The 25,462-nt window shown below is 48.6% G+C and overlaps 1 protein-coding gene across 1 annotated transcript in view; it reads right to left on the bottom strand.

The window, feature by feature from the left end:
• Positions 1–16,960, bottom strand: part of gga3b (golgi associated, gamma adaptin ear containing, ARF binding protein 3b) — a 32,663-nt gene extending 15,703 nt beyond the window's left edge. The window contains exons 1-5 of the mRNA XM_052033281.1: positions 16,897–16,960; positions 8,641–8,725; positions 6,554–6,629; positions 3,207–3,305; positions 1,076–1,199 (exon numbers count right to left, since the gene is read on the bottom strand). Coding sequence (XP_051889241.1) covers positions 1,076–1,199; positions 3,207–3,305; positions 6,554–6,629; positions 8,641–8,725; positions 16,897–16,936 — 424 coding nt within the window. The 5' untranslated portion in view covers positions 16,937–16,960. The remainder of the gene's footprint in view (positions 1–1,075; positions 1,200–3,206; positions 3,306–6,553; positions 6,630–8,640; positions 8,726–16,896) is intronic.
• Between the last annotated feature and the right edge of the window lie 8,502 nt (positions 16,961–25,462).

A 25,462-nucleotide genomic window follows, 5' to 3' on the forward strand; every position in this document is an offset into this window, starting at 1 on the left:
ATAAGGTGCAGGGCCATAATGAAGTAGATTGTGAGGTCAGGAGTCAAAGGGGACATATCAAATTTCTTTAGCCTGCTGAGGAAATCTTCGGTCAAGATTCCAGTGCTGGATGGTTATCCTGCCAACAGCTTGATGCATGAGAACTGGGTTAGGTGGTGATCCTGCCATAATGCAACAGTGCTCACCACCAAGGGCCCTTTATGCAATTGATGACTTGGGCAGTTTGGAGAGAGTCACCTCTGGCCAAGGAATTTGATGCCAATAACAGCTGACATCCCAAAGAGATGCAAGGCTGGAAAGCAAACAGGGTACAGGAAAGCAAGCTTCTGGGTTTGTGACGATGCAGATGGGCAGATAAACCTCACCCAAAATCTTCGCCGACTGCCCCAGTTTTGCAGCAGTCCCATTAGTTCTTCTCCTCAGGTAATCCCTTGGGGCAGAAGAGGACTCGCTTTCACTCCAGGTCCATGGGGTCCAAGGTGGTTGTTGAGGCCAATGTGGGATCCACAGACTTTACCATGGGTGGGGCAGGAGGTGTTTGATGGGACATGGGGCACTCCTTTCGCCGTTCACATTTGGTCTTCAGGTGCTCCCATAGAGAGTCAAGATGTTCTTTCTCCATTTTAAGTGGTCACAGGTCAGGGGTTCGCATGAGTCGGTGTGGGTGTTACATTTTCCCCAAGGGGGCTTTGAGAACATCCTTGAAGCGTTTATACTGTCCTGAGAATCTCTGGCTGTGACACAGCTCAGGGTCGAGAGCATGTTTCCAGAATCTGGTGTTGGGCACAGGGACAGGATGGTCTGCCCATCAGATCTGACTCAGCCTTGGCCCCAGGGCTGGTGGCCTGGAAGAGGGCACTGACATTGTGTTATTTACTTTGCCAATGGACTTGGAGGATTTTGTGCAGAAATTTGCTGTACTGCTCCAGTGCTCTGAGGTGCCAACTGTAGACTGATCTCGTCTCCAAAGCACATAGGTAGTTGGGGGATGGCTGCTGCTCAGTAGACCACCAGCTTAATGTACACACATGAAACATGAACAATGTCACAGAATTCATTGGAAAATGCTGCTTACCTTGTTTCTTTAACATTTGATAAGCTTCTTTGATTTTGGTTTCCTCTGGGAGAGCGACCATCCAGCTGAAGAGCAATTCAATGACTTTGGTTTTCACCTTTTCAGATACTCTGTCTCCCAAATACTGAAGGAAAAAAATTAAAATGATACAGGGTGAACATTAAATACTCACCAGCTATTCAGTTTATAGGCCTGGCCCAATCAGTTCGATCAGAGCCGATTTGTCCCACAACTCTAGTCACTTGCCTTTGTTCCAAATCTTCCCATGTGTTTCCAACAAAAATCATATCCATCCTGGTCTTGAAAGCTCCAACAACCCACCCGCCTGGCTGCTCCAACAGTTACCAGGGCTCTTGGGCAGAGGGTCAGGTTTCTAACTTATTTCTTGGGAAATGGTGCTTCCTGGTTCCTCTCTTATGCAGCCCTACTCCAATGTTAATCTTATTCCCTTTTGTTCTGAACCCCAATCAATACAGGGAAGTTTCAACCCTATTCCATCCCTTCAAACATCTCAGTTAGATTGTCCTTCAATTTCCGATAAACAAGGAGCAGGATTCCAAAGGGTAGATTCCATTCCCACCAACCACTCCCACAGTGGAGATCAGGACAACGAGGCTTGCTGTGGTTTCTTGCTAATCACAGCGGCACAGCAGGTAGTGCAGCTGCTTCACAGCACCGCAACCCAGCTGCAGTCGTGATCTCTGGTGCTGTCCATGTGGAGTTGGCACATTCTACTTGTGATTGCATGGCTTTCCTCCGGGTGCTCCAGTTTCCTCCCACATCCCAAAGACGTGCCGTTTGGGATATCAGAGGGAACTGTTGATTGGCTAGTGTACCCCTAGTGTAGGTGGCTGGTGGTGGTGGTGGTGGTTGGGGGGGGGGGGTGGGGGTTCATGGTTATTAATAGGAACTAGGTCACTGGGAAATGTGAGATTGATGGGACTGGATTTAATATTGAGAATAATCTTCCTGCTCCATATTATTGAATCAACAGAAGTCTGCACAGTGCTCACATTTGGTGCCAGTGTTTATTTAGTGTACAACAGCCGTTTGGCTGTAACTGGCAGATGCATTGTTGCCATCTCCCTGCTCAGTGCTGGCACTTGACCAACAACGGCATCAAAGGCCAGAAATGAAACTGAATGGGAACTGGTGAAAATGTTCCATTAGGAGTCACGCTGAGCACCAGGAGTTGTGGTTTGTGCTTGGAGGAGGCCAATCTCAAGTCAGGAAACGAATGCAATAGTTTCTCAGGGCAGTGTTCCAGACTCAGCTGCCAGCTTGCTTCATCAACAACCTTCCGCTCCATTGCTGAGTCAGAATTAGGGATGTTCGCTGGCCATTACAGTGATCAGTTGCATTCACTGTTCCTTAATTAGCAGACCATGCTTCCATGTAGTAAGACCTGAAGAACATGCAGGCATGAGCTGGTAACTAGGCCTAGGCAATGATGGTCTCCAACATGAGCCTAATCACCACCCATTGCATTTCAATAGTATTACTATTAATAAAAGACCCCATCAGAAACATAACTGGACCAGCCATATAAATGCAGCAGCTACAAAGCAAATTAGAGGCTGAGTATTCTGCACAAATGGTTTGCCTTTCCCGAAACCTCCCCAGGATATGTCTCAATGGTGATGGAATTTGCCTTGATGAATGCAGTTTCAAAAACACAAGTAAACTTGACACCATTCACAACAAAGCAACAGTTTTGATTTGCATCTCCTCACCCACATGAATCATTCATTCCCTCTAACACTAGCGCACTTTGGTTGCAGTCTGTGCAGCTGAAGATGTGTTGCCACAGTTTGCTACAGCCTCGTTGACAGCACCTCCCAAATCCATGATCTTTACCAGCTGGTAGGGCAAGGGAGGTAGACTCATGGGAAGCCTCACCACCTCCATGTTCTCTCCTTGTCACATACCACCTTCAACTGGAAATATATCGCCAATTGTTCATTTTCATTGTTGGATTTCCCTGGCTAACAGTGCTGTGGGACTACTTGGACCGCAGCAGTTCAAGGACACAGGTAAAAACAAGAAATGTGGGCCCTTGACTTGGTAAAACTACTTTTCGTCCCTCTGACAGCTCAAACCTCACTACTGGAAACAGGCACAGGAAACCCACCTTCGGAGATACCACTTTGATTAATTCATTTAGGAATCGAAATTTCCCAACTTCATTGTGAAATCTCCGCCCACAGTTCTTCATGGAAGCTTCTAAGACCTAGATTCAACCAAAACGTTAAAGTTAGCATCGTACTAAGCACTACTAAATCATTCAGGATTCTGAGGGGGATTGACAGGGCAGATACTGAGACGATGCTCCTCATTTGGAGGGGGGAGCAGAGAAAACCAGAGGGCAAAATTTCAGAATATGGGATTGCCCGGTTCAGATGGCGATGAGGAGGAATTCCTTGTCCCACAGACCCAGGAATCTTTGGAAATCTCTACCTCATAGCAATGGAAACAGAGTCATTGAATGTATTCAAGGTGAGGTTGACAGAGATTTGAACTACAAGGGGGTCAAGAGACACTCCTTGGAAGGTGGGGCAGAGGGTAAGATTGGATCAGTGTGATCTTATATCACGGCGAAGCAGGCTTGAGGGGCCAACAGGTCCTTATTTTCCTGTAGCACAAGACACAAATTTCACATCATCTGGACCCTCAATTACTGCTCAGCTTTCAATAACAGATTGGTAAACATAGCCAATGTTTTCAGAAATGGAAATGGAAAACGTTCTTCTCGTCCGCAGGCAGTCCCTCAGGATTGATGACGACTTGTTTCTGCTCCAGTTTCGTGGATTCTGAGGTAACCAGAGAACCCGATGTAGGAACTGCAGACTCTACAGATGGGACAAGTGGTGACTGGTGGGGTGGGTGCATTCCCTTCACACTTACACTGGGCTCCTGTGTGCACCCTGCTCATGGACTGATAGTTCTCAGTACCATCCCGAATGCTCCTGATCCACTTCAAGCAGCCATGGGTCAGGGATCCCTGAACACACTCCTGAATTATCTCCTCTGACCGACTGGTAACCTCTTTCCACAAGAGAGTTCTGACTAGATGGCCTGTTTGAGTCTGATGTTGGGCCTGTGGACAACATGGCCTCAGTGCTGAGGATGTTGGCCTGGGACAATATGTTGGTTCACTCATTAGTTGAGGCATAGAGTACAAAAGCAGGGAAGACCGAACCTTTATAAAATACTGGTCTGGCGTCAACTGGAGTACTGTATTCGATTCTGGTCACCACGTTATACAAAGGATGTGAGGGCATTAGAGAGGGTCCAGAAAAGATTTATGAAAATAAGATATTTTTATTAGTCACATGTACATCGAAACACACAGTGAAATGCATCTCTTTTGTGTACAGTGTTCTGGTGGTAGCCCGCAAGTGTCGTCACGCTTCTGCTGCCAACAGAGATTGCCCACAGCTTCCTAACCCGTACGTCTTGGGGATGTGGGAGGAAACCAGAGCACCCAGAGGAAACCCATGCAAACACGGGGAGAACATACAAACTCCTTACAGACAGCGGCTAGAATTGAACCCGGGTCGTTGGCGATGTAATAGAGTTACACTAACCGTTACACTACCCGTGCCTGCCCTATAATGGCAGAAAGGCTGGACTGAAAAGCTGCTGTGCGATGGAGTTGAGGGCACTCACACCGAGGACGGGGTCACAGTTGAGCAGGTTCAAAGTGTTGCTTCCAGTAGCATTGACTGTTTCTCTGTCCTTCATAAATTCACCCTCATTCCCGAGTGTGGTGGGACATGGGGTGTGTGGGCTATAGATGGGCCAGCACTGAAGAAACTGCACGTCTTGGCTTCAGTGAGTTGCTGAGCCTCCTACATGCACTCTGTCTACCATCTGTTCTTTGGGTCACGGAGCTTTGGCTGAACCTCTACCTACAGATGCCTGTGGAGTGGTTTCCTTTCCCTTGACGCAGCTTCTGATCCAGGACCCCATTACGTTTGTGATTAATTATCTCCCTAGATCTCGTCACCCTCAGCAAATGAGTCCTCATTGCTCTTGGAGAAGACAAGAGCCACTTCATTGGTGTCAATTACAGAGGAGGTCAGAGCAGCTCCTGCACTGTGGACAACCTGTGGCTCCTGTCACTAGGTTCTTTAACAGGCACTGTCCAAGAACAGCTACCTTCGTGGGGTCCTTGAAAGCTTCGACATTGATCTTCTGCTGGCAACATTTGTGTTACTGGTTATGACACAGGAGTAGCCATTCAGCCCATCAGGTCCATGCCAGCTCCTGGATTAGTAATCACATCAGTCCTATTCCTCTCCCCTTGCTTCCAGTACCCCTGCAACTTATTCTCTCTCTTATGCTTATCAATTCCTCCTTCAATGCTTTTGCACATAGCAACACCAATGAGTAACTTGCCATAGCCAAATAATCTACCAGCACGTTTGGGATGTGGGAGGAACCCCTGCACCCAACAGAAACCCATGCAATCACAAGGAGAACGTCTGAAGTCCACACAGACAGCACCCAAGGTCAGGATCGAACCGGGGGCCTTGGAGTTGTGAGGCAGCAGCACCAAGCTAAGGCTGATGTTTTGGGGCCAGGTTGTTAGAGATATCAGAGCAGGTTAGGTGGTGGCCGCTTGAGCGGTTATCGTACCTGTCACAGCACAGGTCATGCAGGTATCTTCGTGGTCCCTCACTCAGATGATGATATAACCAAACACTGTGGTGCCAGTGCCTGGACCTGTGATGCTGACTTAAAGTACTGTGCTTGCCCCTCTATCGAAACAGAATACTGGTGCTCCAAGCACTTTATCAGGAGGACGACCCTTTGGAGTTAGTCTTCCCTACACCTTCCTTGGCAATCACACCATCCTGCCAGATTTCATCACTTCCCTCCCTGGTGTTGAAATCACCCTTGGGAATCAGTTGTCTCCCATTGGGATGTGGACAGGAATAATAGTCCTGTCTGGCCTTATCTGAAGGTTCCAGGGTTGGGTGTGTGTACCCATAACTGTAGCGTGTTGGTTCCAAAGGGTCATAAGGCAGGGTCGTGAGACACAGGACCAGCTCATTCTGGAAGGTGAGGACAATGGCATTCTTTCCCTGGTTTGTCTCTACAGGAGAAGGCTTATTCTTTCTGCTGGCCATCTGGCGCTCATCGTTTAGTGATCACAGTGCTCGAGCTCCTGAGTATCGAAGCAGAGTGGTGTTCAGGTCTATTGCTATGGGGTTGTCCATGACTGTCCTGATATTCCAGGTCCTGCACTTCATATTGTGAAACGGAAGCTGTCTGTGTATTTAACGTGGGCAGTGGCAATAGATCAGCTATCACATGGACGTCTCAGAGCAAGCCCCTGATCCTGCAGTGAGGAGCCCAGAATAACTGGAGACCACCTTCTGCCTAAGTGGTGGCACAGTCCTCCACCCCTCAATCCCAACATGAAAACTCAATGGATCAGTGACAAAGCAAGCTACGTCACTCTGTACTCACGGTAAGGGCTTGCACTGCCTCCCACTCCTGCGGAGACTGGATTTTATGAGCCAGCAGACGGACAGCGATCTGTGGTCTGAGGAGAGAAGTTAAAGAGCGGTAGTTAGGGGGGAAAAAGAATGCCTTTTCACCACTGGTACCTGGGCAGGAATCGATCATGCGACAAGGGGAAGCTGACCAAGTGTAAATCTGGCTCAGGCAGAAGGCGCAGACAAGGCAAATTCCCCCATCCCAGGGCAGTCAAGGGGAATCCCTCATACAACTGACAACGCTGATTTTGATCCCACACACAGAGCAAACAGGACAACTTCTACCTCCTCCTGCCCCACCCAGGCACAGATGAGGTGATACCCTCCCATATCACAGGAGGATGTGACAGTGTATTTAAATCAATGCAATGATCCCTGGTCAAAATTATGGAGGAGCATTGCTTATTCGTAGTCGTCCTGGTTCCAGACATGGTCAAATGGTAGCAAGGTCATTTGCCACACACCCTAAAACCCAGGGCATGAAGTTAAGGGAAGTACTGACATGTTTATTCTAAACCATTTAGCTTCAGTCACAGAAAGAGGAACTTCATCAACTCATTATAATTGTCTGGAATTTGCTCTTGGAATTGCCACCGTTTCTCAGTGCAAGTGCTGGGATATTCAGGACCCTTGCACAGACATGGAAGGGGCCTGGCACCTCACCGCTCAGCCCCACGGTGGTCTCAGCAGCAGGGTTACCTTTCCAGGTGAGACAACAGTGGCAAATGTGAGTGGGATGCCCACCGGGCAAAGTCTGGGCCAAACTAATAGAACGGATTGGTTCAGGAGCAGAAAACAAAGCAGGATAAAGAGATCGATTTCAGCTTGCAGGCTGAAACAGTCAGACAGCACGGAAACAGGCCCTTCAGCCCAACTGATCCATGCTGACCAAGATTCCCATCTAAGCTAGTCTCATTTGGCCCATATCCCTCCAGCGAAATATCACACTGTGCAGAACTGGGCTTCAACTAGTTACAATCTATATTAATGACCGAGGTGGAAGGCAGGAGAGTGAGCTATGGGGTGTAACCACAGAGTCTGCACGGGAAGTTGATTAAGGGAGAGGCCAGGAAAGTGGCAGATGAAGTATTATGTAGGGAAATGCAAAATTAGCTAGCTTGACAAAATAATTGAAAATAAAGATCTTTTATTTGGTGAGAAATTCATTCCAATGAAGGGTTGAAGACCCGAAACATTAACTGTTTCTCTCTCCACAGATTCTGCCTGACCTGTTGAGTTTTTCCAGTGTTTTCTGTTTTTACTTCCGGTTTCCAGCATCTGCTGTTCGTTTGATTTCCAAGAAACAGTACGTTGTTCTACACCACAAGTGGGGTTGCAGTAAAACAGCAACCACACAGGGCTTTGGTGAAACCATACCTGGCATACGCTGGGCAATTTTGGTATCTGTACACAAGGAAGGATAAACTTGCTCTAGAGGTGGCGAGGCATAGACTGATTGGTTCCTGGATCAGGGGAGACTACCTTGTGTTGAGTAGGATGGGCTCATACCGACTGGAGTTTGGAAGAACGAGAGGCAGTCTCACTGAAACATGAGAGGGATTTACAAGGCAGCTGCTGAAAGGCCACCCCCTCGAGAACTAGAGGGCAAAGTCTTGGCACCGGTTCCAGACCCTCTTCTACAAATTGCAGTTGATCTGAGATCAATTATTAATTTTAAAATGTCTATTTGAGAAAGAGTGAGGTATAATGTCCTTAGTCAGAGAGTTGTGAATGTTTAGGGTTCTCTACCCTTAAGGGGTACCATGAAATTAAGGAACACGGGAGCCATACAAAAACATGAACCTGAGGCAGAGAATCAGCCACAATCTTACTGAATGGCAGAGAGCAGACGGTGGTGGGGGCGGTGATGTGACCTACTCCTGTTTCTTTTTCTCTAATTCAATGCGAGCCAGATAATAATTACTTTTCTTTGTTCTTCTGTTAGTTTTTAATCAGTCCTAAAAATCAGGAGAAAGGGAAATTTTGGCCTGAATAAAGAATAAAATCTTTCAACAAATATACTGTAAATAAATGCAACATAAACATTTCTTTACACACCCTTCTAGCTCCTTATTGACCTGGTCACAGAAGCCGATGATGTACTCCCAATCCTCCTGTCGATTTGCAGGATTCGTGGCTTTATCTATGGGTGAGGAAAAGGCACATTCAATTACAATACTCTGGGTTAGCTAGACTCAGCAGTACTGCAGCTTACTCCAGAACTGGGCAACCGACCAGAAACAGTCACACATTGTTAAACCTGCACTGAAGCACTTTGCACAGCTGCCATGTCTAATACCCAGAAAGGGCAATGACTTTGGGAATCAGAAAACAAATCCTGTGGGTGTTGAAAATTTGAACCGCAGACTGAAACAGGGGGAAGTCCTCGGTGGATTTGGCTGCATGAAGGAATGTTTTCTTCAGGACGAGGGCACGGCTGGTGTTTACTGCTCATGCTCAAGAGGTGGTGTTGAACAGTTTCCTAGACTGCTGCAGTCCTTTTGGTGAAGGTACTCCCTCGGTGCTGATGGAGGAGTTGTTCCAAGATTTAGACCCAGCGAGGATGAAGGAGCTTCCAAGTCATGAATGGTGCATGATGTGGAGGGGAACCTGCAGGTGGTGGTGTTTCACAGACCTGCTGCCTTTGTCCTTCTTGGGGGTAGAGGTTGTGGGTTTGAGAGATGCTTGGAGAGTACCCTGAGTAATTACACTCTATAAACTGCTGACAATATAGCTGGTGAATTTAAATATAGTTAATTTTAAAATATTTGTTTTCAGTAATGGAAGTAACTGGATTGTCATAAAAGCAAGCTTCACTAACGTCCCACGGGGAAAGGAATACTCTGCCTCCATCTGCCCTTGCCTCTATGTGACTCCAGAGCCCGTGTAATATGGTTGACTCGTAACCACCCAATAAATGATCCATGAAGTCACTCTGTGATACCAAAATCCTCGATGTCAAAACATTTTCAGAATAAAACTGAGCAGACTACCCAACATCAACTAAAGCACCACATTTCACACAGCAAATTCACCCCTGGACAAGTTAAGGGAACACCACCACCTCCAAGTCACACACTACCCCCATTCATTCCTGATGAGTAAACACAAATCTCGGAATTCCCCAATCAACAGCACCACGCCAGCAATACCCTCATCTCATAACTGAGTTTAAAACAAAAAGTCGAACCTGTGAAATCTTCCTCGCAAACATCTAAGGAGTGGTGTTAAATTGGAGATATGAGTCAGCTGAACACAGCAGTACTTGCAGAACCATACTAACAGCAGATATCCCTGGCTCCTGCATACCATTGCAGATACCCATTCACCGCCCATGTATTACTACAGATACCCACTTGCTTCCCTTTGTACTATCAGTGTATTAATACCCCTGCACCTCCCCAGTAAATAGCCCATCACCCTGTGGTACTGTAAATACTCCCTTGCCTCCCACGTATTACTGTAAAAACTGACAGCCCTCTGTATTATCACTGAAGGCATTCCCACACTTTCTCTACGTTACCAGTGTAGATGCTCCCTTGCCTTCTGTTTATAACTATTAAAACATCTCGCACTTCCCACGTTGCTGTAAATGAACCCTCTCCTCCCCGGTAGTATTTTTTTTAGACTTGTTTTTGGTATGTGGCTATTTATTGTCCATCCTTAAATGCCCTTGTAATACCTATTAAGATCGCAGACTGTTGTGGTGAGACTCAAACTCATATCTGTGGATCAATAGTTCAAGGCTGGCCACTGGTTTAGTAATTTAATGACTACTATAGATACCCTTCAATCATTAATGGAGACAAATGTGTTTTTGCTTCCATTAATCAGATAAATTGCTGCTATTTATTCCCAATGTCATTAAGTACAAGCATCAAATAATGTGGCTGAGGGAGGGGGGGTGGGGGGGGTCAACAAATAACATGCACTACAGATCTACTCTGCAAAAGAGAAGATGGGTTGATCCACTGGGACTTTCGGCTTCAGTATTAACAGTACCGCTGTGTGGCCTGGTACAATGTTTACTCCCCAGACTTCTGATTGAAAATGAATGGATGCATTTCCCATCATGAATTGTAGAATCATTTCGACTGAGTCCATGCTAGTTCCTGATAGACCAATCCAGTCAAACCCCAAGGCCCCAACTGATCCCCAACACCAACCTGTAACCCTGAAAATTACTTTCCAAGTGTTTAGTACTTCCAAATTATAACATAAGAAATAACTTGTGTATTTTTTTTCCTTTCTCACATCCCTTGTATCTTTTGCCCATCATTTCACGTCACCTTGTGCATGGACCCTCAGTTTATGGGAATAGCTTCCCTCTATTTACCCTTTCTAAACAGTCATGATCTTGTACATCTTGATCAGATCTTGTCTCAACAAAGAACTCCAGCTTCTCCAGCTGAAGCTTAAAGCTAAATCCCTCACCTCAAAATAAAAGCAATGATCCTAGCACTGATCCCCAAGGAAACTTATCTGCCAACCTCCAGTCTAAAAAAAAGCCATTTACCACGGCTCTCAAGCCTTATACCATTAAGTTGAATCACTGACCCAACCCCTCATTGATTCTTTTGTCTACGGCCTCATTTTTGCTTGCCAACCTTTAATGTGTGACTTTGTGAAATATTTTTGAAAATCCATGAAGATGATATCTACTTCAACGTCTTCATTAATCGTTTCTGTTACCTCACCAAAGGAGTCACTGAAGCTCAAACATGATGCACCTTCAACAAGTCAGTGCTGGCTCTCCTTCTTCAAAGAACTAATAATTTTTCCTCACCGCTGAGATTTCAGCCCTAGGAAAATGGGCTGAAAAATGGCAGATGGAATTTAATGCAGACAACTGTGAGGCGTTGCACTTTAGGAGGACAAACCAGGATTAGGCCACACTTAGAGCACTGTATCCAGTTCTGGTCGCCTCAGTATAGGAAGGACGTGGAGGCGTTGGAAAGGGTGCAGAGGAGATTTACCAGGATGCCGCCTGGATTAGAGAGTATGGATCATGAGGAGAGACTAAAGGAGCTAGGGCTTTACTCATTGGAGCGGAGGATAAGGGCAGACATGATAGAGGTATACAAGATATTGAGAGGATTAGATAGAGTGGACAGCCAGCGCCTCTTTCCCAGGGCACCAATGCTCAAAACAAGAGGGCATGGCTTTAAGGTAATGGCTTTAAGGTTTTTCACCCAGAGAGTGGTTGGTGCATGGAATGCGCTGCCTGGGGTGGTGGTGGTGGAGGCTGATACGTTGGTCAAGTTCAAGAGATTGTTAGATAAGCATATGGAGGAATTTAAGATAGAGGGATATGTGGGAGGAAGGGGTTAGATAGTTTTAGGTGTGGTTTGAAGGGCGGCACAACATGGTGGGCCGAAGGGCCTGTATTGTTCTATGGTTCTTCTATGGTAAGATTTACACAGCGAATGGTAGGGCTCTGAGGCGTGCAGTAGAACAAAGGGACCTGGGAATACAGACCCATAGTTCCCTGAAAGTGGCGTCACAGGTAGATAGGGTCATAAAGAGAGCTTTTGACACTTTGGCCTTCATAAATCAGGGCACTGAGTACAGGAGATGGAATGTTATGTTGAAGTTGTACAAGACATTGGTGAGGCTGAATTTGGAGTACTGTGTGCAGTTCTGGTCACCTACCTACAGGAAAGATCAATAAGCTTGAAAGAGTGCAGAGAAAATTTACACAGATGTTGCTGGGACTTGAGGACCTGAGTTATAGGGAAAGGTTGAATAGGTTATGACTTTATTCCCTTGAGCAAAGGAGAATGAGGGAAGATCTTACACATGTGTACAAAATTATGAGTGGTATAGATAGGCTTTTTCCCCCAAGGTTGGGTGAGAGTAGAACTAGAGGACGTAGGTTTAGGGTGAAAGGTGAAATATACAAGGGGAATCTGAAGGGGAATGACTTCACTCAGAAGGTGTTGCGAGTGTGGAACAAGCTGCCAGCGGTAGATACAGGTCCAATTGTAACATTTAAGAGAAGTACGTGGATAGGAGGGGTTTGGAGAGATATGGTCTGCGTGCAGGTTGATGGGACTAGGCAGAAGATCCAGTTGGCATGGACTAGAAGGACTGAAGGGCCTGTTTCTAGTATTCTATTAAACTGACTGACAGGTAGTTTAACCTTTCCAACAAGAGTGTTTCATTCAACTTTTCCAGACCTCTCGCAGTTTCCCTTCTGTATCTCCACTTTCTTCGGCACCACAGGCTCCATCCAGGTGATGTAGCCACTTTCCCAGTACATCACCTTTGATTTTCATCTCATCCATTACCTTTATTACAGAAACAGCTTGGAACACTAAGTGCTGTTAACACAGATAAGTTGCTTCTACACAAACCTCATAGAAACACAAACCATTGGCCAGAGTTATTAAGTTGTGTTGCAGTCCATTCTGAAGAATATAAGGGCAAGGAAATTTTTCTCAAACTGTATTAAACACTCATCAGGCTGCAGGCAGATTTGATAAACTTCCAAAGAACCATAGAACAATACAGCACAATACAGGCCCTTCGGCCCACCATGTTGTGCCGCCCTTCAAACCACACCTAAGACCATCTAACCCCTTCCTCCCACATATCCCTCTATCTTAAATTCCTCCATATGCTTATCTAACAATCTCTTGAACTTGACCAACGTATCAGCCTCCACCACCACCCCAGGCAGCGCATTCCATGCACCAACCACTCTCCAGGTGAAAACCCTCCCTCTGACATCTCCCTTGAACTTCCCACCCATTACCTCAAAGCCACGTCCTCTTGTTTTGAGTATTGGCGCCCTGGGAAAGAGGCGCTGGCTGTCCACTCTATCTAATCCTCTCAATATCTTGTATACCCCTATCATGTCTCCCCTCATCCTCCTTCTCTCCAATGAGAACAGCCCTAGCTCCTTTAGTCTCTCCTCATAATCCATACTCTCTAATCCAGGCAGCATCCTGGTAAATCTCCTCTGCACCCTTTCCAACGCCTCCACATCCTTCCTATACTGAGGCGACCAGAACTGGACACAGTACTCTAAGTGTGGTCTAACCAGAGTTTTGTAAAGCTGCATCATCACGTTGCGGCTCTTAAACTTGATCCCCCGACCTATGAAAGCTAACATCCCATAAGCTTTCTTAACTACCCAATCCATCTGCGAGGCAACTTTCAGTGATTTGTGGATATGAACCCCCAGATCCCTCTGCTCCTCTACACTGCCCAGAATCCTGCCATTTATCTTGTACTCCGCCTTGGAGTTTGTCCTTCCAAAGTGTACCACCTCACACTTCAATCTCTGGATTGAACTCCATCTGCCACTTGTCAGCCCAGCTCTGCATCCTACCAATATCCCTCTGCAAGCTTCGACAGCCCTCCACACTATCCACAACACCACCGATCTTTGTGTCATCTGCAAACTTGCTAACCCAGCCTTCCACCCCCTCATCTAAGTCATTAATAAATATCACAAAAAGTAGAGGTCCCAGAACCAATCCCTGTGGGACACCACTAGTCACAGCCCTCCAATCCGAATGCACTCCTTCCACCACAACCCTCTGCTTTCTTACAGGCAAGCCAATTCTGAATCCACACGGCCAAGCCTCCCTGGATCCCTTGGCCTCTGACCTTCTGAAGAAGACTACCATGTGGAACCTTGTCAAACACCTTACTAAAATCCATGTAGACCACATCTACTGCACTACCCTCATCAATCTTCCTGGTCACCTCCTCAAAGAACCCTATCAGGCTTGTGAGGCAAGATCTTCCCTTCACAAAGCCATGCTGGCTGTCCCTAATCAGTCCATGATTCTCTAAATGATCATAGGTTCTATCCTTTCTAACAGCTTACCCACCACAGATGTAAGGTCCACCAGCCTGTAATTCCATGGACTATCCCTACTACCTTTCTTGAATAAGAGGACAACATTTGCCACCCTCCAATCCTCCGGTACCATCCTTGTGGACAATGAGGACTCAAAGATCCTAGCCAACAGTTCAGCAATCTCCTCCCTCGCCTCACAAAGCAGCCTGGGGAATATTCCGTCAGGCCCCGGGGACTTATCTGTCCTAATATTTTCTAACAACTCCAACACATCCTCTCTCTTGATATCTACATACTCTAGAACATTACCCTCACCAACACTGTCCTCAGCATCACCAAGACCCCTCTCCTTGGTGAATACTGAAGAGAAGTATTCATTGAGAACCTCACCCACTTCAGCAGCTTCCAGGCACATCCTCCCACCTTTGTCTTTAATCGGACCTACCTTTACTCTCGCCATCCTTCTGCTCTTCACATACGAGAAAAAAGTCTTGGGATTCTCCTTAACCCTACTCGCCAAGGCCTTTTCATGTCCCCTTCTCGCTCTCCTCAGCCCTTTCTTAAGTTCCCTCCTTGCTACTCTATATTCCTCACAAGCCCTGTCTGATCCTTGCTGCTTACACCTTATGTACGCTGCCTTCTTCTTCCTAACTAGTTGTTCCACCTCTCTCGTCACCCACGGTTCCTTCACCCTGCCATTCCTTCTCTGCCTCACCAGGACAAATCTATCCCTAACATCCTGCAAAAGATCCCTGAACATCAACCACATCTCCATAGTACATTTCCCTTCAAAAATGTCATCCTATCCTGTCCACAACAATTCTAAAGGTTATGGAGCAATGGTCACTGTCCACCAAATGCTCACCCACCGATAGATCTGTCACCTATCCCGGTTCATTACCTAATACTAGATCTAATATGGCGTTCCCTCTAGTCGGCCTGTCAACATACTGCATCAGGAATCTATCCTGGACACACTTAACAAACTCTGCCCCGTCTAAACCTTTGGCACTAAGTAGGTGCCAATCAATATTTGGAAAGTTGAAGTCTCCCATTATAATAACCCTGTTATTTTCGCATCTTTCCAAAAACTGCCTCCCAATCAGCTCCTCAGTATCTCTAATGCTACCGGGGGGCCTATAGAATACTCCCAGGAGAGTAACTGCCCCTTTCTTATTCCTAACTTCCACCCATATGGACCCTAGAGAGGATCCTTCTACATTATCTACCCTTTCTGCAGCTGTAACAGTGTCCCTGACCAGTATTGCCACCCTTCCTCCTCTTCTCCCCCCCCCCATCCCTTTTAAAACACTGAAAACCAGGAATATTCAATATCCATTCCTGCCCTGTCAGCCATGTCTCTGTAATAGCCACAATATCGTAGTCCCATGTACTTATCCAAGCTCTCAGTTCATCTCCCTTATCCCTGATGCTTATTGCCTTACTACTTTTGTAGCCTGTACTCTGCTTCTCCTTCCTCAAAGCCTCTCTACCTGTCAGATCAATGCGCTGCAGTAAAGATGCCCTGGCAGTACTGAGGACGTAGAGGAGTGCTATGAGGAGTTATTATGGATGGAGAAGTTTAGTTATGTGGCGAAATTGGTCAGACCGGAGTTATATACTTTAGGCTGAGGGACCTCGACGGGAGATTAGGGAGGCAACAACCAGGGGCCCTAAAATTAAGATATTAGGTAACAGGATTAAAGAGGGGATCAGGAAAATAAAATTCACCTAAAAAGTAGTATCAAGACAGAAATCTGTATAGTAAGGTTAACAAAAAGCTGTATAGCTACTGACGTGCTATAACTGAAGGACAGCAAAGTACCAATGACTGCCATAGGCGAGATGAGCTGAATGGCCTTCTACGGCCTACCACGAAAAGCTGGCACTTACTTCCACAATTATAAATACCCACTGTGCAACCTACCCTGGCCTCCCTGATACTATTGGTGCAGATAACCCCTCACCCTTACAAGCACAGAGTTGATATCACTTGTCCCCATTATTATTGGTGCTGATAACACCATCCCCACACAGCCCTCACATCATTAGCATTGATATCCCATTGTCCTTCCTGTATTATGCACCAGTTCACGTTATTAGTGCGGGCAGCCCTTCATTTCTCCATACTGTAACTTAAGGCTACCATTGCAATGGTGGAGGATGCCCTTCACTTTACCCATACCAGGTATGGGCAACACATTGTCGCTGCTGCATTACTGGGGAAGGCAGCTCATCACCACCTATGACCGTTATTACTGTCAGTGACACCCAGCACCCTGTGTTGTTGCTGTGACCCCGCACGGTGCCCGGCAGTGACACCCACCGCCCTGTGTTGCCGTCACCCCGCACCGCCCGGTACTATGACTGTGCCACCCATGACACCGGTATCACTCACGCTGCAGGAGCGGTGACAGACGGTAATGCGGAGACCCGCCACCCCTCCGGTGTGAGGTCGGTCCCCCCACCCCCTCTCCCCCGCCGCACGGCCCGACACTCACTGAGCCAGGACTCCAGGGTCTCCCCGTCCGCTTCCGCCATGTTACCCGCGACATGACCCGAACATCGCGAGATCACGGCAGCGGCGGTGCGCGAGATCGGGAGGGGAGGGGGGAGGGGGAGGGGGGAGGGGGGAGGGAGGGGAGGAGGGGGGGAGGGGATGGGGAGGAGGAGGGAGGGGGGAGGGAGGGGAGGGGGAGGGGGAGGGGAGGGAGGGGAGGGGGAGGGGGAGGGGAGGGGGAGGGGGAGGGGAGGGGGAGGGGGAGGGGGAGGGGAGGGGGAGGGGAGGGGGAGGGGAGGGGGAGGGGGAGGGGAGGGGAGGGGGAGGGGGAGGGAGGGGGAGGGGAGGGGGAGGGGGAGGGAGGGGGAGGAGGAGGGGAGGGGAGGGGGAGGGGGAGGAGGAGGGGGAGGAGGAGGGGAGGGGGGGGGGGAGGGGGAGGGGAGGGGGAGGGGGAGGGGAGGGGGAGGGGAGGGGGAGGGGAGGGGAGGGGGAGGGGGAGGGGAGGGGGAGGGGGAGGAGGGAGGGGGAGGGGGAGGAGGAGGAGGGAGGGGGAGGGGGAGGGGAGGGGGAGGAGGAGGAGGGGGGGAGGGGGAGGAGGGGGGAGGGGGAGGAGGAGGAGGGGGAGGAGGAGGAGGGGGGGAGGGGGAGGAGGGGGGAGGGGGAGGAGGAGGGAGGGGGAGGAGGAGGGGGGGAGGGGAGGGGGAGGAGGAGGGGGGAGGGAGGGGGAGGGGAGGAGGAGGGGGGAGGGAGGGGGAGGGGAGGAGGAGGGGGAGGGAGGAGGAGGGAGGGGGAGGGGGAGGAGGGTGAGGGTGAGGGGGGAGGAGGAGGAAGAAGGGGGGAGGGGGGAGGAAGTGAGGAGGAGGGGGAGGAGGGGAGGGGGAGGAGGGGAGGGGAGGAGGGTGGAGGGTGAGGAGGAGGAAGGGAGGAGGGGAGGGGGAGGAGGAGGAAGGGAGGAGCAGTGGAGGGGGGGAGGAGGACGAGGGGGAGGATGTAGGGGAGGAGGAGGGGGAGGGGAGGAAGGGAGGAGGGGAGGAAGGGAGGAGGAGGGGGTAGGGGGAGTACGAGGGGGAGGGTGTAGGGGAGGAGGAGGGGGGAGGAGGGGGTGGAGGAGGGGAGGGGGAGGAGGAGGAGGAGGAGGGGTGGAGGAGGGCGGAGGGGGGAGGAGGAGGGTGTAGGGGGAGGAGGACGAGGGGGAGGGTGTAGGGGAGGAGGAGGGAGGGAGGAGGAGGGGGAGGGGTGGGGAGGAGAGCAAGTGGGAGGGGGAATGGGGTAGGGGCGTAGGAGGGGAAGGGAGGGGTTGGAGGAGGGGGAAGGGAGAGGAAAGGATGGTGGCGGGGAGGGGAAGGGGAAGGGATGGGAGAGGGAAGGGGAATGTGGGCTTGGGAGGTGGGGAAGGGGAATGGGAGGGGAATCGGAGGGAACGGGGAGGGGATGGGAGAGGGTGGGGGGTTGGGGAGGGGAATTGGAGGGGACGGGGAGGGGAGGAGGAAGGGAGGGCGGGGAGTGGGGAGAAGTGGGTAGGGGGAAGGGTGATGCAGGCTTTGCTGTTACAGGTGGCCCAGCAGATTCTGTATGAGACTCACTCTTGACATTTGCTCTGATGTCCTCAAGGTGTGGCCGGTAGGTCAGGGTACAGTGAAGAGTGTCGCCTCGGTATTTTGCGGTTGGACTGTGGGTGATCGGCCATCCATGGATCTGGGCATGAAGTTCTTGCCTCAATTTAAGGTTGAGCTGAAACAATGGTCTTGGCTTTTGGTCAAAACCTGCATTTCCCAATATAGGTTTCCAGGGATGTAGGCATTCTGTGAGTGCTTTCTCAACCTCCTGAAGTTCAGCAAGTTAACAGTGGAGGGCACAACTGGCAACTCCAGGGTATAGAAGCTTCAAGCATGATACGGGGTGGTTGGGGGTTGGGTGGAAGGTAAATGATGAGTGAAATGGCAACATTGATTATGGAAAACAACATGGCAGTACTTGGAGAGGATGGTGTCATAGAGATGTATAGCATAGAAAAAGTCCATTTGGCCCATCACCTCTAAGATACCTACCTATGCAGACTGGGTGACCATTTTGCAGAGCACCTGTGCAATGGGCATCCCGAGCCTCCAGTTGCATGCCATTTCAACTCCCCTTCGCATCCCCACACTGACCTGTCCATCCTCGGCCTTCTCCGCTGACGGGTGAGGCCCATCACTTACTGGAGGAACAACACATTCCACCTGGGTCGTCCACAACCCAATGGCATGAGCACTGAGTTTTCCCAGTTTCCGTAGGTTCCTTCTCCGCGGTACCCCTCTCTCCTTCCAATTCTCTTCCAGTCCCATTTTTTGTCCCTTTTCCCTCAACCCCAGCCTTCTATCACCTATCTTTGTCTCCCACCTCCTTCCTGGTTCCATCCACCCACTACACACAGAGTTCACCCACAGCACTCCCCCCTCACCTGCCCCATCATCTGGTTCTGGCTCCATCTGTCATACACCTCTCCCATTCTCACCTCTTTTACTTTATCAGAGTCCAGAACTGGTAGACCTTTGTATTCCTGTTTATCTCCCTCCAGCAGCTGCCTCCAATCTTCACCTGCCTTCTCCCCACCTTACTCCATCTGTCATTTTTCTTTCTCTCTTTGTCTGCCTTCATCTATCATTCACCTGCCACTGACCCCCACCTCCACCCCCGCTCCCCTCCCCTACTTGGTGCAACCTGCCTGTCATCTCACAGCCTTCCTATACCACCAACCACCTCGGACCTGTGTCTCAACACTCCTCTATACTGGCCTCTCCACTCTCAGGCCTGATGCAGGGTTTTAATCTGAAACATCGACAAGAAGCTGTCCTTGAGCCTGGTGGTACGTGCTTTCAGGTTTTTGTATCTTCTGCCTGATGGGGTGGGGGGAGGGGGGTGCGCGGAAGAGAGAATGTCTGGGGTGGGTGGTGTCTTTGGTTATGCTGGCTGCTTTACTGAGGCAGCAAGAAGTATAGACAGAGTCCATGGAGGGGAGGCTGGTTTCCGTGATGTGCTGAGCTGTGCCAACTCTCTCCAGTTTTTTGCGGTCCCAGGCGGAGCAGTTGCCATACCAAGCTGTGATGTATCCAGATCGGATGCTTTCTTTGGTGCATTGAAAAGTTGGTGCTGTGAAAGGAGACGTGCCGAATTTTTTTAGCATCCTGAGGAAGTAGAGGTGCTGGTGAGCTTTCTTGGCCGTGGCGTCTACGTGGTTGGACCAGGACAGGTTATTGGTGATGTTCACTCCAAGGAACTTGAAGCTCTCAACCCTCTCGACCTCAGCACCATTGATGTAGACAGGAGCATGTGCACTGCCCCTCTTCCTGAAGTCAATGACCACCTCTTTTGTTGACATTGAGGGAAAGGTTGTTGTCATGACACCATGTCACTAAGCTCCCTATCTCCTTCCTGTACTCTGACTCATTGTTATTTGAGATACGGCCCACTACAGTGGTATCATCTGCAAACTTGTAGATGGAGTTAGAGCAGAACCCGGCCACGCAGTCGTGAGTGTATAGGGAGTAGAGTAGGGGGCTGAGGACGCAGCCTTGCGGGGCGCCAGTGTTGAGAATAATCGTGCTGGAGGTGTTGCTGCCTATCCTCACTGATTGCGGTCTGTTGGTCAGGAAGTCAAAGATCCAGTTGCAAAGGGAGGTGTTGAGCACCACATCTCGGAGTTTGGTGATGAGTTTGCTTTGGAATTATAGTACTAAAGATAGAGCTGTAGTCAATAAACAATAGTCTAATGTAGATATCTTTACTGTCCAGATGCTCCAGAGATGAGTGTAGTGGTCTTTTTAAAGCAGGTGGGAACCTCATATTGAAGCAGAGAGAGGTTAAAAATGTCTGCAAATACCCCCGCCAGCTGATTACATAGGATCTGAGGACATGTCCAGGGACACCATCTGGGCCAGATGCTTTCTGCGGGTTCACAGTCCTGGACTTCAGTAAGGAGTGGATCTCCTGGTTCCTCCATGGTTTCCGGTTTGGGAACACCTGGATTGTCCTCTTTGGTACACAGTCCTCAACACATTTGCTGACTTGAAGTCCATGATGGTGGTGACATGGTGGCTAGCAGCTGTGTCTTTGAACATGGACCAATCTACCGACTCAAAGCAGTCATGTAGGAGCTCACCTATTTCCTCAGACCAGCACTGTATGACTTTCTGTACTGGATGCTCCCCTTTCAGCTTGTTTGTATGGAGGGAGAAGGAGCACAGCCTGGTGGTCTGACTTACCAAAGTGAGGGTGGGGGTTGGGTTGCTAGGCATCTTTAATGGTTGTATAGCAATGGTCAAGGTTGTTTGGGGCCTGGTGGGACAGGAGATGTACTGGTAGTATTTTGAACACATTCTTTTGAGGTTGGTCTGGTTGGAGTCACCTGCAACGATGAAGAGGGCCTCAGGGTATCCTGTTTCAAGGCTGTTGATCACAGAGTTTAGTTCATTGAATGTAGTCTCTTGTGTCTCCTAAGATGCTTATCTATATTAATTCCATTTGCCTGCATTAATTTGCTATTCAGCTATGCCTTGCTCATTCAAGTACCTGTCCAGATGCCTCTTACATGTTGTTACTGTTCCTGCCTCCACCACATCCTTTTCTATGAGGACATATGAGTAGAACTTAGTCATAGAGCACTACAGCACAGAAACAGACCGCTTAGCCCACCTAGTCCATGGCAGCCTGGTTTTCTGCCTAGTCCCATCTATCTGCAGCCGGACCATAGCCCTCCATACCTCTCTCATCCATGGACCTATCCAAACTTTAAATGTTACAATTGAACCCGCATCCACCACTTCCACTGGCAGCTCGTTCCACACTTGCACCACCCTCTGAGTGAAGTAGTTCCCCCTCAGGTTCCCCTTAAATATTTCACCTTTCACCCTAAACCTATGACCTCTAGTTCTAGTCTCACCCAACTTGAGGGGAAAAAGCCTGCATGCATTCACCCTATCTATACCCCTCATAGCTTTGCACATTTCTGTAAGATCTCCCTTCATTTTCCTGCACTCCAGGGAATAAAGTCCTAAGTTATTCAACCTCTCCCTATAACTCAAGTTCTCAAGTCCCAGCAACATTCATGTAAATTCAGGCTCCCTGGCCGTCAGTGGGAGATAGAGGAGGAGATATCTAGGCAAATCACAGAAAGATGTAAGATCAATAGGGTTTCAGTCGTGGAGAATGTTAACTTCTCTAGTATTGACAGTGACTCCACTGGTTAGGAAGTTGTGGGCATGCTACATTGGTGCTGGAAACATGGCGACACTTGCAGGCTGCCCCCAGGACATTCTACGCAAAAGATGTATTTCACTGTATGTTTCGATGTTTGTGTGACTAATAAAGATATCTTATATCATATAGGCAGCTGAAAACAGGAGAATCCCTCGAGGAATATATCAAGTGTAGGACAGTATTTAAAAAGGAATTTAAGAGGGCAAAAAAGGGCCATGAAATACCCTTGGCAGACGAGATTAAGTTAATCTCAAGACAGTCTAAATGCATTTTAAAAAAAGAGAATAATCAGGAAAAGAGAAGGTCCCTTTAAGGACCGTAGGGGCAATCTGTGCTTGGAGCCGGGGGATGTGAGTGATGTCGTAATTGAATACTTCTCACCTGTATTCCTTGAGGAGGAAAATGTGGTTGAGGGAGAGTTCAGGGTAAGGAACAGTAATGTTCTGGAGCATGTTAGCATTAGGACGGAGGAGGTGCTAGATGTCTTGGGACGCATAAAGGTGAATGAGTCCCCAGAGTCTGATGAGATGTATCCAGTGCTGCTAGGGGAGGCAAAGGAGGAGATTGCTGAGGTCCTGATAGTCATTTTTGCATCTTTGTTACTCACAAGCGAATTAGTGGGTGACTGGAAGGTAGCAAATGTTGTTCCTTCATTAAAAAGAGTGGCAGGGGTAAGGCAGACAACTACAGGCTAGTGAGTCTTACATCTTTGGTAGAGAAACTAACGAAAAAAAACTCGAAGGGATTTATTTTCACTTGGGAAGATGGAGATTGAGTAGGGATCGTCAGCATGGCTTTTGTTTGTGGGAAAATTTGACTGAATTTTTTGAGGAGGTAAGCAAGCATATTGATGAGGGGAGTGCAGTAGATATTGTCTGCACGGACTTTAGTAAGGCCTTTGACAAGGATCCATAGGATGGCCTAAAAGGTTAGGTCCCATGGGATGGGTCCCTGCAAATGGGTCATAAGAGGCAGAGGGTGGTGGTGACAAATTGCCTTTCTGATTGGAACTCTGTTTCCAGCAGTGTACCACAAGGATTGGTGCTGGGACTATCTCTACTCAAGTTTTGTGATGTACATTAACGGCGTGGATGAGAGTGTAGGGGGTATGATAAGTAAGTTTGCAGTTGATACAAAAATTGATGGTGTGGTAGATAACAAGGAAGGTTGATATCTATATCAGCATGATATTAAATTTTTAAAAAAAATTTTATTTACAGCGTGGTAACAGGCTCTTCCGGCCCAACGAGTCCGCGCCGCCCATTTTAGACCCAAATTAACTTACCTGTACGTCTTTGGAATGTGGGAGGAAACCGGAGCACCCGGAGGAAACCCACGCAGACACGGGAGAACGTACAAACTCCTTACAGACAGCGACGGGAATCGAACCTCGATCGCTGGCGCTGTAATAGCTCAGCGAGAAAGTCAGGTGGAGCATTGGCAGATGGAATTTAATCCTGACAGGCGTGAAGTGATGCATTTTGGGAGAGCAAACGAGGGTAGGACATATACAGTAGTAGAAGAGAGGGACCTTGTGTAACATGTACATCGATCTCTAACAGTGGCCGCACAGGAGTGTGAATAAAGCATATGGGGTGCTTGTCTTCATTGGCCATGGCCTAGAATATAAGAGCTGGGACATCATGTAACAACTTTATAAGATACTGGTTGGACCACACCTGGAGTACTGTGTGCAGTTCTGGTCGCCCCAGTACAGGAAGGATGTAATTGTGCTGGTAAGGGTGTGGACTAGATTCACTCGGATGTTGTCTCGATTGGAGCATTTCAGTTATGAGGAGAGACTGGATAGGGTGGGTTTGTTTTCCATGGAATAAAGGAGGCTGAGGGCAACCTGATAGAAGTGTATCAGATTATGAGGGGGATACATAAGGTAGGTAGTAAAAACCTTTCTTTCAAGGTGGGGTTGTCTCAGACAAAAGGGTTTAAGGTGAGAGCGAAGTGGTTTGGAAGGGAGCTGAGGAGGAATGTTCTTCACACCGAGAGTGGCTGGAACGTGAAATGTGCTGCCTGAGGAGCTGGTGGAAGCAGATTCATGACAGTTAAGACACATCTAGACAGGTACTGGAATTGTTAAAGCATAGAAGGCTACGGACCTAATGCAGCTAAATGGGATAGATGTATGGATGTGGTGGGCCGAATGGCCTGTTTCTGGGATGTACAACTCTTATGACTCTTTAGCCTGGCTTGCCAGAACCAAGTTGTCCATATGGGTGAAGAGCTGTATCTCTAGGAGATCACTGGTGTATTTGTTGAAGTGGTCCTGGGCCAGGACTGGTTCCTATGGGAGCCTGTTGTTGATTTGGAACTGGTTGTCATGGAACAGATTGTGAAATTAATTGTGGGATTTCCATACAACAGTTGGTGTGAGAGAGTTTGGCAGTGTGCCACACCATGCCACAGGCTCCAGAGAAGCCAGCACAAATAGCTAGTGTTTTAGGTGGAGGAATCTGATCTCAGTGGGAAAGGGCAGTGATGGGACTTGCGGAGCACCTATCCCCTGTGCACAGACCTGCCTGTTTTAGGGTAGGGATCAGTCAGTTCAGCAGGAGGCATTCCAGAACCTTGTATGTTATTGAGAAGAGTGGGGGAGGGTGGTAGCTGCCTCAATCACCATGGTTTCCCTGGCTTGGCGCTTGGATTTATGCCAGATGTTTGAAATGAAGCCAGCATTTACGCCAGATGTTTGAGATGATGCCAGTGGTGTGGGTGTTGGTAAACAGCTTCGTGAGCTACTTCCCTCCCTTCAGGAATGTTCTTCAGGAATTCTGGGTGGATTCTATGAACTCCAGCTGTTTGCTGTCACTTGGTTGCCTTCAGAGCATTGTCCAGTTCCTGATGTGTAAGGGCTTGTAAAGACTGACAACTCGGGGAGATTCTTAGAAAGCTCATTTGGGGTGTTTATCTTCCCTGCTGTCGGTTAGTTTGTTAGAAGCTGTGGGCTGCTGGTGTGGGTCTCATCAGCCTGCTGTTGTCATGTCACAGAACCACAGCATGATTACACCACAGAAAGCGTCCATCCAGCCCAGCCCCACTCCTCCAAGCTCCTGCAGATTCTTTCAGTTACTTATCCAGCTCCCTTTAGGACACTACAGTTGAGTCTGCCCCGGCACTGCATTCAGACTCGAGCCACTTGTGTACAAAAGCTCTTCTTCATGTCATAGTCAGAGAATTGTACAGTGTGGAAATAGGGCATTCAGCCCAACCTGTCCACACTGACCAGTGGGCACCCTTCCGTATTCATCACATCTCCCAGCACTACATCCAAAACCTTCTATGCCTATTATTCAAGGGCTCTATGAGTGCTTCCCACT

The sequence above is a fragment of the Pristis pectinata genome, chromosome 18 (genome assembly GCF_009764475.1).
Source record: "Pristis pectinata isolate sPriPec2 chromosome 18, sPriPec2.1.pri, whole genome shotgun sequence".
Classification (NCBI taxonomy): domain Eukaryota; kingdom Metazoa; phylum Chordata; class Chondrichthyes; order Rhinopristiformes; family Pristidae; genus Pristis; species Pristis pectinata.